Source organism: Protopterus annectens, chromosome 9.part0, assembly GCF_019279795.1.
Source record: "Protopterus annectens isolate FY-2018-M chromosome 9.part0, PAN1.0, whole genome shotgun sequence".
In the NCBI taxonomy this organism is placed as follows: Eukaryota; Metazoa; Chordata; order Ceratodontiformes; family Protopteridae; genus Protopterus; species Protopterus annectens.
The window spans coordinates 1246752193-1246768720 of NC_056743.1; the positions used below are offsets into that span (position 1 = coordinate 1246752193).

At 42.5% G+C, this 16528-nt stretch overlaps 1 protein-coding gene across 1 annotated transcript in view; it reads left to right on the forward strand.

Annotated features, from left to right (window-relative positions):
- Window positions 1-16528, forward strand: part of LOC122810646 (lysine-specific demethylase 2A-like) — a 1654939-nt gene that overhangs the window by 1281131 nt on the left and 357280 nt on the right. Inside the window, exon 19 of the mRNA XM_044082219.1 lies at window positions 6667-6702. Coding sequence (XP_043938154.1) covers window positions 6667-6702 — 36 coding nt within the window. The remainder of the gene's footprint in view (window positions 1-6666; window positions 6703-16528) is intronic.

The following is a 16528-nucleotide window of genomic DNA, read 5'->3' on the forward strand; positions in this document are numbered from 1 at the left end:
TAGAGCTACCTTTGGGTCAGCCATACACTGGAATATCCTTCTGAGAGACCACCACAAGACTTCCTTAGTTGGCAACTCTGTCTCATACGTTGAGGAACGGATGGAAGAGAGAATATCAAATGTGAAAGTTATGTACTTAGCATAACTCCTTCTCCTTCAGTCTTTTTGGAGTTCAGTATATTGGTTTGAGGTATGATGGTACAGTCTGGCTCTTGTATACATTTCACATGCTCTTTCAGCTCCAGAGAAGAATGTAAACAAAGTATTGTTCTTAGGAATCTGTTCTTTTTTTATGTATAGCATCTTATCCATTATAGGTTTACAGTCAGACTTGATCTGAGATAATGTTGGGGACAGGAGGAGATTATAGCTAAGGGGAGGAGTCTGAGGTTTGGATCCAAAGACCTATACTTTGAGGAAGGAAAGAAGCAGACAACAAAAATCATTCATTGTCGTAAGTACATAACTTTCATTTTATACTCACCATTGCTCTTTACTTTGGGCCTGGTTCTTGACTGGAAAGGGTCCTTGGACAGACCCAAACTCCTAATTAATAATTTTTTAATAGATAAATACAAAAAGGGAACTCGTTCTGTGGTTAGACTTTTGGTGGAGTTGGAAGGTAGGAATACCACCCTTGTGTGGCACTTATTACTGTGTGCTGAAACTTAGAATGCACTTGATTCTGAAATGCACATTGGAAGAGAAGTAATTATGTATTTGGTCATAGCTCTCTCCTCGAAGATCAATTATTGATGTAAGAATACTAATTGATTTTTACAAAGCATTGGTGTGCTTCTGCATGTGTTTCATTGGATATATTTTGCCCTACAGCTGTTTAGAAGCTGGCCTTCCCAAACCTTTTACCAGATGCAGAAAACTTAAATGTTAATTCCAGGAAAGAATATAAATTGTGATTGCTGTTTTGCAAGGCCAGTTAGCTTAAAACATACAGGTTGTCATTTATTTTTGCTTCCTTATTTCGAATTCTTAAGTGAAGCAAGATATATTTGCAGGAGGAGCTTGCCATTAGAGCAGAGCTTAAGGGTTGGCTTATGAACCAAATGCAACTTTGATTATGGGACATTTAGGCTATCTATTCTAATTTTGTGAGTAACCACATTCTTGGTAAAAAGTTCTAGAGAGAAAAGAAACCACCTCCTTATTCTTGTTTGTATTGGACAGGGAGAAATACACAGATGCTGGTAAAACAAGATGTTATAAGATGTCAAAATGTAGCAGATGTATGTGTTGTTCCTACATTTGGTAAGGTGAATTTCTAACAGTTAAAGGGTATGGTAGGATCAGTTGCCCTGCGAGATGCAATTGTAGAATAAAGAAGGTTGCATATGTATTGCCCTTTGTTTGTAATGCCCTTCCTTCTACATTGAAAAAATGGAAAGGACACTCAACAATGGAATTAATGAGCATTTGAGGGTTGTGAAGAAACAGGATGCTACAAATGCATTATGGAAGCATATTCAAAGAAATGAAGGTTACTTCGGTTTCTTTGTTATTGATATCATGGAAGTAGATCCTAGAGGGGGGAGACCTTGGAAAGTTAAGCTTGAATGTAAAGAATCGGAGTGGCAAATGAAGACCAGTGCCACTGGCCTTTATGGCCATAATGATTCAGTCTCCCTCTCTTGTTTTTTGAGGCTGAAGGCATTAACATATTAAGCATTGCACCTTAAACATTTACTTGCATTGTATTGCATTGTAGTATCCCTCAATTTACTAGCTGGCTGGTTGGATTCAGTGGCTTTTTATTTTTAACACAGTAATTTCTTGAATATTTTGACATTTCATGAATTTTAAGTTGTTTAAAAAGTGAGACATTTATGTATTGGTGTGTATTCGGATTCATTTGAGAATCTCGAAAAACTGAAATTCCGAATTTCAGTTTTTTGAAATTCTGTGCCTGAAAGTTTTAAATCCCAAAACCCCATAAGCGCGAAATTTAAAATCACGAACCTACACTACAAATGCACCACACACACACACACACACACACACAATGTCCCCCACAACCAAACATACAATCCTACTCTACAGACAAGCAGGGGGGCAAGCCCCCCTGCACCCGCCATGTGGGGGGCTGCACCCCTCACACCCCCCCTACCTATATATACTAACTCCGAAATCACACACACATAGGTAACTAACACCCACACATTTCACAGCCCCTAGCACACACATCACAGCCAAAACACACACTAAAGCCCGTAACCTACACACTCATACATACTTACCTTAACTTACACCTATCTATTCACACACTGCAACACCAGAAGCTCTGAACATCGGGATTTTGAATTTTGCGCTTCTGGTGTTTTCGCGATTTTCAATGTTCGACTTTATAAGTTCGAAAAACTGAAATTCGGGATTTCATTTTTTTGAAATTGTAAAGTGAACCCATGTATTCACATTCTTGTATTTTATATCGTATCAAGAGTGATTAATTTTGCAAAAGGTATGTTGTACCTTTAAATATGTATAGCCTGAGAGCAACAATGTTACCTTTCCTGGCTTTTTGGTTTTTAACTGTGGCTGATCATTACAGAGTTACTCTAATGAAGAATCTCATGACCTTTTGGGGAACGAAAGCAATTAGTAACATTTGTTCCAATGAAGTCTCTGTGTTCTTTTACTTGGCACATTTTTGTGGATTATTATTATGGTACAATGATTGGTTTGGGTTCTCCCTTCCTCTGTTTTTTCAGTTCTTGGTTTGTGGCTGTGATTTTTCATGTTTGTTTAAGCTGTGGAGTCTTGTGAAGGAGTGATGTCAAATTCATTTACCCAAGACCAGGAACAGCATTTTACTGCTGCAGCATTTGAGCATCTGGATTTCGGTGTTGGAGTGTTAACACACTTTATTCAGATAATGAACCAAAAATTGAAATAACTTCCCTTTGGGGCAAATACTGTGATTAGAACTGATTATGCCAGTAACTGTTATGATTCACTTGGAGGGTCGGATATCTAAGACAAGCTTTCTGTTCATCAGCAGTTGGATTGCCAACTGATAGAGAGACCTCCACGTAACAGTAGTACTGATGGGCATGGCTCCAGTGTCACAGGTGGCGTTCCTGGACATAGTCAATTGGCCAACTGGAGTAGAAACTATATTTGGATGGACAGTCCAAGGTGATGACTGCAGTGGTGAATGAATGTCCCAGTCGCTTAAAACCCTGTAAAACAAACTTACCAAATAACAAAAATTGCAGGTAAAAAACAGCTGTTTTCGGGAATGTGTGAAGTCGGGCATTGTGCTGAAAGGGTTAAGATTTTGGAAGTTTCCCTCCAGCTTGGTTGAGGGATCCATTTTACATCATGAACTTCTGCTGTTGTTCAGTCAGCAGGGATGTCAATTAATGGAGCTTCTGATGCAGCACAATCAAACAAACATGGAACAGCTGGAATCCGAAATCACCTTGCTCGATAATGTTTCTAAGGATTTGGCCTTTGATGCACACAGGGTGGAATAAGACTTACATTTTCAGTAGAGATGAGAAAACAGTTAATGAGGTAAGACTTAGAAAAAAAAGTTTAGTTGTGACAGTATTGCCCATAATAAAAAAGCTTATCCTGCTCCCACTAAGGTATTTAATAGTATTTATAACAGCAATGATTTTTCTGCTGAATCTGAACTGGTTAATGACAATGTTGTCTGTGAGACCCCTTTGGATTTTCCACCCTTCCATAGGTCCGAGAGGTTATGGAACCAGAGAAAGGGTCACCATGGCTATCAACAGTGGCACTATCACTGGGAATTTCAGTCCTGGAACTTTCAGCTTCCCCAGAGGAAGAAAGGAAGGGCAACCAACAATTAACTTTTAATGGGCCCAGTATAATCACTAACTGGAAAAATGAGTATAAAATTTACAATTTTAGTTCAGAGGACATATCGAGAGATCATGCCTCACTCTTCAGGTGAGGGTTAACTTTTGTTCTTTTGTGAAACGGCAGTATGGCTAAGACAATTGTTAATTTTAAAATGTTTACAAGAAAATTAAATTTCAGTGTTATGTTTGGTGGTGATTCAAGTGTAGAAAATTATGATTCTTGTGAGAAACCAGGTGTGTTTAATCCCCCTTAAATCCCATAATTTCCTTGTTTGAAAAAAATATGTAATCACGACATGAGAAAGGTTTACAAGAGTAATACAGGAGGGGGAAGTATAATAATCTTTTAAACACTGAAAGCAATTTGCTTAATGAAATATGTAGCAACCATTCTATTAGATGCATAAAACCAGACCCGGGTGGGGTGGGGGGGTTGTCATGGTTCAAATTGATTACATTAGCAGAATAGAGGCTATGTTATTTACAGACCAATATGACGAAAGTTCTAGGAACTGGTTGAACATCTCATATTTAAAAACTGATACCAAAAATTCACAAAGACCTGTGTAATCCTCCTTTGCATCAAAGAGTAGACACCAATGGTGCTAAAACACATGATATGGCCAAGCTTATTGATAAAAAAATTTAAACATATTTTGGAAAATTAGGCACACATTTACAAGGATTCATGGGATTTCCTTAAAAAGATGCAAAAACAAATAGCTGAGGGAAGTTAATACTTGTCACAAATGACACCTAGGACATATTCTGTGTTATATCCCATGAAACTGGACTGGATTGGTCTTTTAACTTGTATTAACTCAGTACACCAACCTGAGTAGTAGACTAGTTAATTGTATATCTAATCTTATGGAAATTAGCAGTTTCGTTTGGTTTGAAGGAACCATCTATAAGCATGTAAAAGGTGTTGCAGTGGGGGCCGCGTGTACCCCCATTTTTGCAAATACTATCTTGGCATACTGGGAATGTAAATATGTTTTTAACACTCTGTTTACTAAGTGTTGGAGCCTTTATTGGTGCTTTCTTGATGATATCGTCATTTTGGCGAGATACTGAGACTAGATTAGATGAGGTTTTTTTCCTACATTAATACCACCCATTTCCTTAAATTCTCTTTTGATGTTATTAACTACTTGGATGTGCAGTTAAAAATTGATCACATTAACAGATGCTTTACATCTAGTTTGTATAAGAAACCTACATACACTAGCTCTCTGCTTCATTTTTATAGTTTGCACCCCCTTCATCAAAAAAGCCCTAGTCAAAGGGCAATTGGTGCAGCTAGTGAGGACTGCGTCAGAGACAGAAACTTTTGCTGAGGAGGGCAAACTTTTAAAAGAGTATAAGTTCAACAAAGAATGCATTCTTACCTGTAACCATGAGGCTAGAATGATTCAGGATTTGTTAGTTAATTGGAAAATTCTAGAAATGGGTGGCTTAAGTATGGAGAAACTGGGATGACGACCTATTGTGACTTTCAGGAAGGATAGTAATATTAAAAATTATTTGGAGAGGGAGAAATATACAGACCAGAAGATATCATGAGATGTCGAAATGTGGCAGTTATATGTGTTGTCCTTGCATTTGGGAAGGTAAATTTATAACAGTTAAAGGGTATGGTAGGATCAGATGCCCTACGAGATGCAACTGTAGAACAGAGAAGGTTGTATATTGCCCTTTATTTACAATGCCCCTTCCTTCTACTTCAGGAAAACAGAAGGGGGGCACTCAAGGATAGAGTTTGAGCATCTGATGGAATGTGAAGAAGCAGGGTGCTACAAATGCATTGTGGAAGCATATTCAAAGAAATGAAGGTCACTTTTTCAGTTTCTTTGTTTTTTGATATCATGGAAGTAGGTCTTAGAGTGGGACCTTGGAAAGGTAAGCTTGAATGTAAAGAATCAAAGTGGCAAATAATGACCAATGCCACTGGCCTTTATGACCTTAATGAACTCAGTCCCCCTCTCTTGTTTTTAAGGCTGAAGGAATTAACATATTAAGTATTGCACTTTAAACATTTACTGACATTGTTGTTGCATTGTAGTATCACTCAATTTACTAGCTGACCAGTTCAATTCAGTGGCTTATTTATTTTTAACGTAACAGTTATTTCTTGAATATTTTGCCATTTCATGAATTTTACGTTGTTTAAAAAGTGGGACATTGATGTATTTGTGTGTTTTCACATTCTTTTATTTTATAATGTATCGAGTGATTAATTTTGCAAAAGGTGTGGTGTACCTTTAAATGTGTATAGCCCAAGAGCAACAATATTACCTTCACAAGCTTTTTGGTTTTCAACTGTGGCTGTACGTTACAAAGTTACTGTGAAGAAGTTTTGTGACTTTTGGGGACAAAGGCACTTAATGTTTGTTCCAGTAAAATCTGTGTTCTTTTACTTGGAACATTTTTATGGACTATTATTATTACGGTAAAGTCGTTGGTTTGGGTTCTGCCTTCCTCTGCTTGGTTCTGCATGTATTTTTCAGTTCTTGTTTTGTGGCTGTGATTTTTCACATTTATTAAAGAAATGCAGCTTATTGCATTACTTTGCTGTGTTTCTTCATCTTTTTGAAACAGAAGAGTTAAAGGATGTGGGAAGTCTGGATGGCTTAAGCCATTCTTTTCTACTAGTAGTTGCTATTCTTATTTTCTACTAGTTGATTATTTCAAAAGTATGATCGGAGTTGTTTTGATTACAGAATACTAAAGCACTTTTGTCTCCTTCCATCAACTGTTGCATCTGCATAATGTGTATTGTGTCTACTGAGAAGATGTTTAATTTTTTGTCTTGCAGATCAAGTTGGAACGAGAGAGAAGTTTGATGCTAGCAGTAAGTGAATTGCCCATTTTGTTTGTATGTGTTATGGTTCATTAGCCTACATTCTTCATCAGATGACCAAATTCACTGCGTGATATACTACTGGAAAACGTTTGTGAGAACACTGTTTCATTCATCTTGCATTTGTCTCTAATGTGGATATTGTTGATCCACCATATTTACAGCGCTGTTTGCTTTATCCCATTTGATGTTACAGCTCATTTTGATGTCTGCTACTAAGATATGTTATCAGACTGTAATTTTTGCATTTAAAGTAGTTTTAGCAGATGTAGAATAGATCACAGCCTGGTTTCAAAACTGTATAGTTTAATGTGAAACTGAGGAAAACCAGATGTTATAGAAATTAGTGACCTGGATGTCTCCAAGTTTGTTTTTTTGTGCACAGACTGACTGTGCTATTATAGCAGTCTTTACACCAATCATTGGTTTGTTTGTTTCACGAGGTTGCCAGAGTTTGCTTAATAGCAGGTAACACACGGCTAGCATGTCATCTCTGTGTACTTTTATTATGTGGTTTACCTCACAAATTGATTGCCTTTTCTCGGTTTAGTAAACAGTTGTTGGTATTTGATTTTTTTCCAGAAGGGCACAATACCTGCTATGAAGCCTCCCAACACACACTTCTTATATGTTTTGCCTTTCAGTAATGATGCTATAAAATATATTTATTGTATTGTGGGTATTAGCCTGTTGAAGTACTAGGATCTGCACTGCTGACATCAAAGTGTAGACAAGAATACTTTTGTGTGATCACACTTGTCTTGCTCTGCTGTTTCACAAGAGTCGTAGGAAATACAGGGCAACAGAATCTTGTGATCATTTACACCTTGCTAGTACCCACCCTTAAACTGTACCTCCTTTTTCTTGAAGCACTAGGCCAGTCAGGCCAGAGTTGAATTTGTGAATATCCATTCAGGCATCTAGTTCCTGTATGAAGAAAAGTAATGCATCATACTCTTTGATTTGCAACAGGACACTGTTCAAAAGGTTGGGAAAATGTTGCATAATGAACTTTTCTCCACCATGTTTTATTCATTTGCTGATGAAAATTTAAATGTCCGAGTCTGCTACTGTGGGACCATTTGATTTGTTTAGATACAAGAGATCCAGAACCACCAGGTCCCTAGTGGTTCAGAATTCTGCAGGATACTGAATTAAAGGGGCAGTGCTTCCAGTCTTTTCTAGAAGCTTAGGGTTGTTAAGGTGGTGACCTTCTTAGGTAGGAGCTGCTGGGGTATTTCTATTTCTTTGATATGTGTAGTGAGGTACTTTTCAGTGGGGACGTTATATTCAATAATTTGCTTAATTATAGGTTCATAAGAGGTTACTAGGCTAATGGCCCTAGGGCCTTTACCAGCCTATCCATGTTATACTAGTGTTCCCTAATTGACTTTGGTTAGATGGTCATTATTTGCAGAGCTAGTCTGTGTCACAGGCTAGGTTGAGATCCCTAGAGTGAGTGACTCTTGTCCTGTTTGATTTGTGGATTTGCGACTTTTCCATTTGGGTAGCATCAGAGACTACTCTGTAGGCCAGGCACAAGTCACCTGTCAGCAGCCTGTAGGAATAAGAGTACCGTGACAAGGCTTTTAGTCTTTCCATGTAGGTTATGTTTAGGAGGCCCTGAACTGTCCTTGTGAGAAACCTCTGTGGTCTCTCAAACTGCTGCAGGGTGTCTGGTGAGGTGCTGGTTAAAGGGAGCATTGTACTGTATTAGTAGTGTGATGGTCGAGTACGGAGGAGTTATAACATCCTTAGTTTTGGATGTGATGCCGTTACTTATGAGATGTGTAACGTAGAATGCTTTCCTTACCACTGTGGACACATCGTGATTGAAGTTCAGATTGCTGTTAACCTGTGTTCCCAAATCTCGCACCACTGGGTTTGAGCTTGGGGAGTGCTATCAATGTTGTAATTTGCAGGGACGACTTCTTTGCATTGGGATAATATTGCACTTTTTTGCATTTAGTTTTAGTCCATGGCTTTGGCACCAATCATTTGTCTGTGTTGGCCCCTTTTGTAATGTGTTAACATCATTTGGGGACTCTGTGATTGCGCCCTATTTGCAATCATCAACGAACATAGTAAACCACAGGCCATCTACTTTCACCCGGACTTCCGAGAAATAGATTCCAGACAGTAGATGGCCTAGCAGAGATCCTTGTGGTACACCACTGGTAACTGGTCTACTGGTACAGGTGAAATCCCCAACTTTGACAGTATGTATTCTGTTAGTGAGCCAGTTGGCTACCCATCTAGTGACGTATAGGTTAATGCCCATCTGGGAGAGTTCTCAATTATACCCGAGTGAGGGACAAGTCAAGGTACGTAGTATGTACTGTTTTTCCCTCATCCAGGGCTTTGGTGACATTCTCAAAGAAGTCCACCAGGATTCAGCAAGCATGATCTACCTTTAACAAAGCCAAACTGGGTTGGGTCAAGAGTTTGAATGTCACATATGTCCTTCTTGATAAGTTCCATGATGATTCTTTCCATGGCCTTGCAGATATGGCTGGTTAAGCTTTATGGGTCTGTAGTTCCCAGGGTCGGTCGATGGACCCGCATTGTGCAAGGGTATTATTGTTGTTTTCCACTCTACTGGAACAAAGTCAGTGCTCAGGCTGAGGTTAGAGTGAGTGCCAAGTGGTTCCATTAGGTCTTATTTTAGATTGTTTAGTAAACAGCCTGGGATATTATGATGATAGCTGGTGCCACAGAGGCCATGTTTTTGGCTTTGAAAGAGCATGGATATGACCACCTCTTTGGAAATTACTAGTTAGAGGATTGGTGTCGGGTATGCTTTGGGGTTTGGCTGGTGGGGGACAGGGGAGTGAAGTTTACACCAAATCTGTCAGCAGCTTGGCAGTTTTCTCAGGTTCAGTATGAGCAGTACCATCCACTGTAAGTTTGGCACATAGTTGGGCATTCCCTTTTATATTTTGGATGTACAGTGGATATAAAAAGTTTACACACCCTTGTTAAAATGCCAGGTTTTTGTGATGTAATAAAATGAGTCCGCATTAAATCTTTTCAAAATTTTCCCACCTTTAATGTGACCTATAACTTGTACAATTCAGTTGAAAAACAAATCTGTTGGGTGAAAAAATATAAACAATAAAAAACGTACAATAAGCTGGTCGCATAAGTGTGCACACCCTTAAACTAATACTTTGGTGAAGCACCTTTTGATTTAATTACAGCATTAAGTCTTCTTGGGTGGAGTCTATCAGCATGGCACATCATGACTTGGCAATATTTGCCCACTCTTTCTTGCAAAAGCGTTCCAAATCTGTCAGATTGCGAGGGCATCTCTTGTGCACAGCCCTCTTCAGGTCACCCCAGAGATTTTCTATTGCATTTAGTTCTCGCCTCTGGCCTGGCAATTCCATAACTTTAATTTTCTTCTAATGAAGCCATTCTTTTGTTGATTTGGATGTATGCCTGGTGTCATTGTTGTATTGAAAGGTGAAATTCTTCTTCATCTTCAGCTTTCTAGCAGATGCCTGAAGGTTTTGGGCCAAAAGTGACTGGTATTTGGAGCTGAAGATGATTCCCTCCACCTTGACTAAAGCCCCAGTTCCAGCTGAAGAAAAGCAACCACAAAGTATGGTACTGCACCACCATGCTTCACCATGGGGATGATGTTCTTTTGGTGATGTGAAGTGTTGTTTTTGTGCCAAACGCGTACCTTTAGGAATTGTGGCCAAAAAGTTCAACCTTGGTCTCATCAGACCATAACACATTTTCTGACAAAGGCTTCCATCTTGCAACCCTACCCCATAGCCCAGTCATATGGAGAATACCGGAGATTGGCGTCACATGTAGTACACAATCAGTACTTGCCAGAAATTCCTGCAGCTCCTTCAGTGTTGCTCTAGGTCTCTTGGCAGCCTCCCTGACCTGCTTTCATCTTGTCTTCTCATCAATTTTGGAGGAACGTCCAGTTCTTTGCAATGTCACTGTTGTCCCATATTTTCTCCACTTTTTGATGACTGTCTTCACTGTGTTCCATGGTGTATCCAATGATGAGGAAAATGTGTACCTTTCTCCCGACTGTTACCTTTCAACAATGAGATCCCTTTGATGCTTTGTAAGCTCTCTGCAAACCATGGCATTTGTTGTAGCAGGCAACTGAGTAAATGTCAGGAAAATCCTACTAGAACAGCTGAACTTTTTATTGTGGTTAATAAGTGTCTCTAATTGATGGCAGGTATGTACCCAAGAAGAATGAATGCTGTAATTAATTCAAAAGGTGCTTCAGCAAAGTATTAGTTTAAGGGTGTGCACACTTATGCAACCAGCTTATTTTACAATTTTTATTTTTTATATCTTTTCCCCTAACAGATTTTTTTGTTTTTCAATTGAATTGTACAGGTTATATGTCACACTAAAGGTGGGAAAAGTTTTGAAATGATTTATTGTGGACTCATTTTTTATATCACAAAACCTGACATTTTAACAGGGGTGCGTAAACTTTTTATATCCACTGTAACTAAAGAATGCTTTGTAATTATCCTTAGATAGGGATTTTAATTTAGCTTCATAACTACCTTTAGAGGACTTTACAAGTTATCTGATTTACTTGTTCAAGCTGTGGATGGTATTCTTCTGCTGAATAACTTCCCTCTTGACATCAGTTTCTTCCTTTTGTTATATAACCTATTTATACCTGAGGTCCACCAGGGTGGCCTGTTTTTTCAGAAGGACCTGTTTTTGATCTGGTCAATTACAGCCAAGTCTGTACAAGTTGTTTAGGTGGTTATGTGTAGGGCATTTGTGTACTCCTCTGCATAACAGTCATTGTTAGCTGTGTTAGCAGGGGGGTTGAAACTTTTTATAACATTGTCTACCAGGCTGTAATTTGCTTTGGAGAGATTTTTTATTTTTTTGCTCCTGTTGGGAGGGAGGGGTGTCAGGTCTGATTGTTACTTCAAATAAGACAGATTTATGGTGTGACCTTACCAGGGAGGGTAACAAACAGGAGGTAGTGCAGTGACCCCCATCGATCTTGGTGAGTACTAAGTGTAGGACATTTCAGCCCCTTGTGATGGTGGAGGCTAGCTGTTTCAGGGCATTTGTTTTGACAAAGTCCAGGAATCTCACGGTGAGCTTGTATGTGCTCATGTGTGTAGCCTAGTCGATGGAAGGATAGTTGAAATCTCCCTTGACCAAAGTGCTTGGCTGTATAGTAAGTGACTCTGCTAACTCCAGATGTTATGTGATCCTATCTCGCCTACATTCTGACTGATGAGTTCGGAGCCGATCCCTCGGCTCCGACTCGGCACGCTTATGCCAAAGAGCGAAGTCTCTTATTGGCTGAGCTTACTATATCCCAGGATGCACCACTACCAGTCCCCCAGATCTCGTTTGCCGCTAACAAGTGAAGACGTGGTCTCGAGCTGGCTGAGCTAAGTAGTGATTTTTTTCACTAACTTCCTGTCAGGAATTTCTTTATACTTCAACTAAAAGCTGTTTTAACAGCTATCTTGTGTTTTGAATGCGTTTGGAGAAATTTACTTGGTAAATTCTTGTGTTGTGAGTGTTGTTTGACTAGAAGTACCTCTTGTGTGGAAAGGCCTTTCCCGGTCTTTTTGGTTGTTAGGTGACTTCTGTTCTATTAGGGATCTCGGATCCTTTATACTGGTAATAGTTTCTCTTTCTTTAAAAAGAAGGACAAAGCAGAGAAAATTTCTTTTTTCTGTCATAGTTACAGTGTTTGTACTGTGTTTGGCTAGTCACTGAATAATTTACCGGAATGTCTCAGGTTCCTAGGCCTTCAGGCTTTAAAAAGTGCACCAAGTGCAACTTTAAAATGTCTATAACAGATGACCACTCTCTCTGTGTTTATTGTTTGGGTGCAAAACATTTGCAGGAGTCCTGCAGCGTGTGTCACGCTTTTTCCTCGAGGGTCCTCCAAGAGAGGAAAAATAAGCTTATATTAAAAGGTCTTATAAAACCCTCCTTTGAAGAAGCTTTAGCATCCTCTCCTTCTCCTGCTAAAAAGAAAAGGGCGTCGGCTCCGACCAGTCCGTCGGATCCAACCGCCAAAAGACATAGGCAGGCTTCTCCTTCGGCTCCAAGGACTTCGGAGCCGAGGGCGGAACGGTCTGCCTCGATGCCACCAGTCTCGACTCCTCTGGCTTCGGAGCCGATGGCTGGGGCATCGAGAGGCGGGTCACCTTCGTCGGCTCCACTGGTCTCAGAGCCGATGAAAGTTGTCCGCTCAGACACTTCCTCCTCGGCGCCTAAGTCCTCCTTGGCACCGATGGAAGCTAGTTTGGGTATTCCTTCGGCGCCGATAAGTCATCGAGTCGCCTTGGAGCCGGTCCCCTAGCCCCTTGGGGCCGTTGGAGAGGCCATCTCGAACCCGTTCAGTATCCTCTAGGTCATCGAGGATGTCAGATTCGGACATAGACAGGGTGCTCCAAAGACTGTTCCAGTCCCCAGTCTTTCAAAAATTTGTTTCGGAGCCGACAGCCCATGTCATTGCCATTCCTCCTCCGACCGCTTCGGCTCCGTCGGAGCAGGTGCTGTTGGAGCCGGTGGAGGTCTTAGGGTCGGCTCCGACCCTTACTCCAACCCCGGCCTTCGGGTCCGAGTTTGGCACACGGACTTCTTCGGCTGGACCCGGGGGTGACGTTTCGGGACCTATGTTGTCGGTTCCGAGCCTCCCTCTCGGTGCTTCGGCTGCGGGACTTCCGTCTGCTATCATGGCTCCGGGGACCGGACACTCCCAGGATTCTGGGGGTCCGGCTTTCAGAGCTATGAGGAGTGCCTTGGCCAAGTCTTCGGCCATCTCTCCGGCTTTACCGGCACCTTCCCTGGGCGTGGAGACTGGGTCTTTGGCAGTTCCCCTGTCCTTAGGCAGCGGAGCCCCGGGGCCTGAGGTTACCCCCTCTGGGGGTTCCCCTCCTCCTGAGGGTTCTTCGGAGTTGTCTTCAGAGGAGCCCCCAAGGAAGAGATCGTGCAAGAGGAAGCACGTGGACTCCCCCGAGTCTCTTACATCGGACACTGATCTTGATGATGCGGAGGGGTCCCCAAAGTCGTCCTCGGATGATGTCTCATTTGCAGACATTTTAGAGATCCTCAAACAACGAGGCGGCTGGATGTCCAAACCCCCCTCTGCTGATGAGTCAGTGCTTCTCAAGGCCTTTGGGGCTCAGCCCTCCGCCTCCTGGGTGTCTCCGCCCTTCGACGAGCTCCTGGATTTGGTTTGTCGGAGGGCGTGGGAACATCCAGATACCGTGGAACCAGTGCCTTCTCGTCCTAACAAATTTTTGTCTGCCCCACCCGAGAAGGAGTTCCTGACTAAAGGCGTGGCTGTAGATGCCATGGTGGTGGCATCTGCTACACAACAGGACGTGGCAGAGGCTTCAACGTCCGTCCATCCTCCTAATAAGGAGTCTAGGAGCATGGACCTGTACGGAAGCGCACCCTGACTTCAGCGGCCTTTACTTTAAGGTCCCTGAATTATTTGGCACATTTTACCAGGCTACAGAGGGATCTGGTCAAGGAGCTGTCAGATTCCCTCTCGGGTAACCTACCTGAGCAGCTAGCCCAGTCGGTTAGCTCTCAGTTGGCTATCCTTACTTCAATTTCTAACTCGTCCATGAGGCTCATTTCATATGCGGCAAGGGGCGGTAGAGCGGCAGGCACAGGCGTGGCTCTCACGGAGACAAGCCTGGCTCCGTTGTGTCATTTTATGGAGGCCTTCAAGTCTTCCTTCGCCGACGCTCCCTTTGATGGGTCCTCTTTGTTTGGACCTAAGGTTAAAGACACTCTTACCCGCTGTGAGCAAGAGGGAAAAACTTTATCTGCCATAGGTGCACATTATTCCACTCCCTTTCGGCCTTATCCCAAGGCTAAAGGAGGAGGGAAGATGTGGTTCCGTAAATCACGTAAGTTTTTTCTTCAACAGCAGGAAGATTCCCCTTCCAGAGGCAGAGGACGGGGAAATTTTTCTGGGAGATGCTGTCCCAGAGGCGGCAGAGGGCCCCGCAATTCTGGAGACCGCGAGTCCTTTCGTGGCTCTTCAGCCTCCCACACTTCGAGGGATTGCCCGGCTGTGCTGCTCCGGAGCCAGTCGGGTGCCGTTCTGCCAAGCACCTAAAAGCCTGGGAGTCTATCACTCAGGACAGATGGGTGCTTCGGATTATTGCCGGAGGTTACACCATTCCCTTCACACACTCACCCCCACCGTCCAAAAAAATCCCGGACCCACCACCCAGTCAAAGGGAAATTGCAGCCGCAGAAGCGTTAAAGCTGCTAGAAAAAGGAGTCATCCAACCGGTCCCCACAGACCAGATCGGATCCGAAATTACTCAAGGTTCTTTTAGTGCCAAAAGACAGGGGACCTGAGACCAATATTGGATCTCAGCAGACTAAACCAATCCGTCACGAAATCCAAATTCGAATGGTCACGTTACAATCCATTCTCCCATTGTTGGAGAAGGATGTTTGGATGTGCTCCATAGATCTCAAGGACGCCTATTATCACATACCGATACATCGGGCGTCCAGGAAGTATCTGCGCTTCAGCCTGGGAGACAGTCATTTCCAATTTTGTGCACTGCCCTTTGGTCTCACCACAGCCCCCAGGGTGTTCACCAAGTGTTTGGCAGTAGTGACTGCTCACCTGAGGAGTCTTGGATTCCAAGTGTTTCCCTATCTGGACGACTGGCTCCTGACTGCCACCACCAGGCATCTACTAATGGACAACCTCAAAGCCACCTGGGTGCTACCCTGGGAATTACATTCAATTGGTCAAAGTCTGTCTTGCTGCCCTCTCAGCATAAGGTTCATAGGAACAGAGATAGACTCAAAATTGATGCACGTCTTTCTTCCTACCGAAAGGATTCTAACTTTACAAGGTCAAGTTCAAGCCCTGCTTTCAAGATCCAAAGCCCCAGCCAGGATGGTCCTGCAACTTTTAGGTTCAATGTCTGCCACGGTTCTCCTAGTTCCTCTGGCAAGATTGCACATGAGGATTCTTCAGTGGCTATTATCGACTCAATGGTCCTTTCAGAATCTTCCCCTCAATCACCCCATTATGATTACAGAAACGCAAACGGGACCTCCGCTGGTGGCTTCACCATCCAATCTGAATCAGGGAAGACCTTTTGTTATCCCTCCGTGGCCACCCTGACGACGCATGCCTCCCAGACAGGGTGGGGGGGGGCATTGTCTGGGCAGGTTAGTTCAGGGTTCCTGGCTTCCAGACGAAACCTTTCTCCACATCAATGTGTTGGAGATGAGGGCTGTACTTCTGTCCCTACAGGCTCTCCACAAGTTTCTCCCTCAAGGCATTATCGCTATCCACACAGACAACATGTCTGTGGTCTGGTATCTAAACAAACAAGGAGGGACCAGATCTTACCCCTTTGCAGAGAGGCCATGAGGGTGTGGGAATGGGCTGTAGCTACCAATCGCTTCTTGGTAGCGACCCACATTCCAGGGAAATCCAATATATTGGCAGACAGATTAAGCAGGACAATTCTCTCTCCTCACGAGTGGTCCCTGAACGAAACAGTAGCAGCTCAGGTTTTCAGAAGATGGGGACGCCGTGCTGCACCTGTTTGCAACACCACAAAACACAAAGTGCAAAAGGTTCTTCTCCTTGACTCCACATCAGGGGGAGGCAGCTATGGATGCTCTAGCACAACCTTGGCCAACAGGGCTACTTTATGCTTTTCCTCCCGTTCCACTTCTCCCCAAAGTCATTCAGAAAGCTTCTCAATTGGGGTCCACAATGATACTAATTGCTCCGTACTGGCCTTGTCAGGTGTGGTTCCCCTACCTGAAGAAACATGCGGTGGAC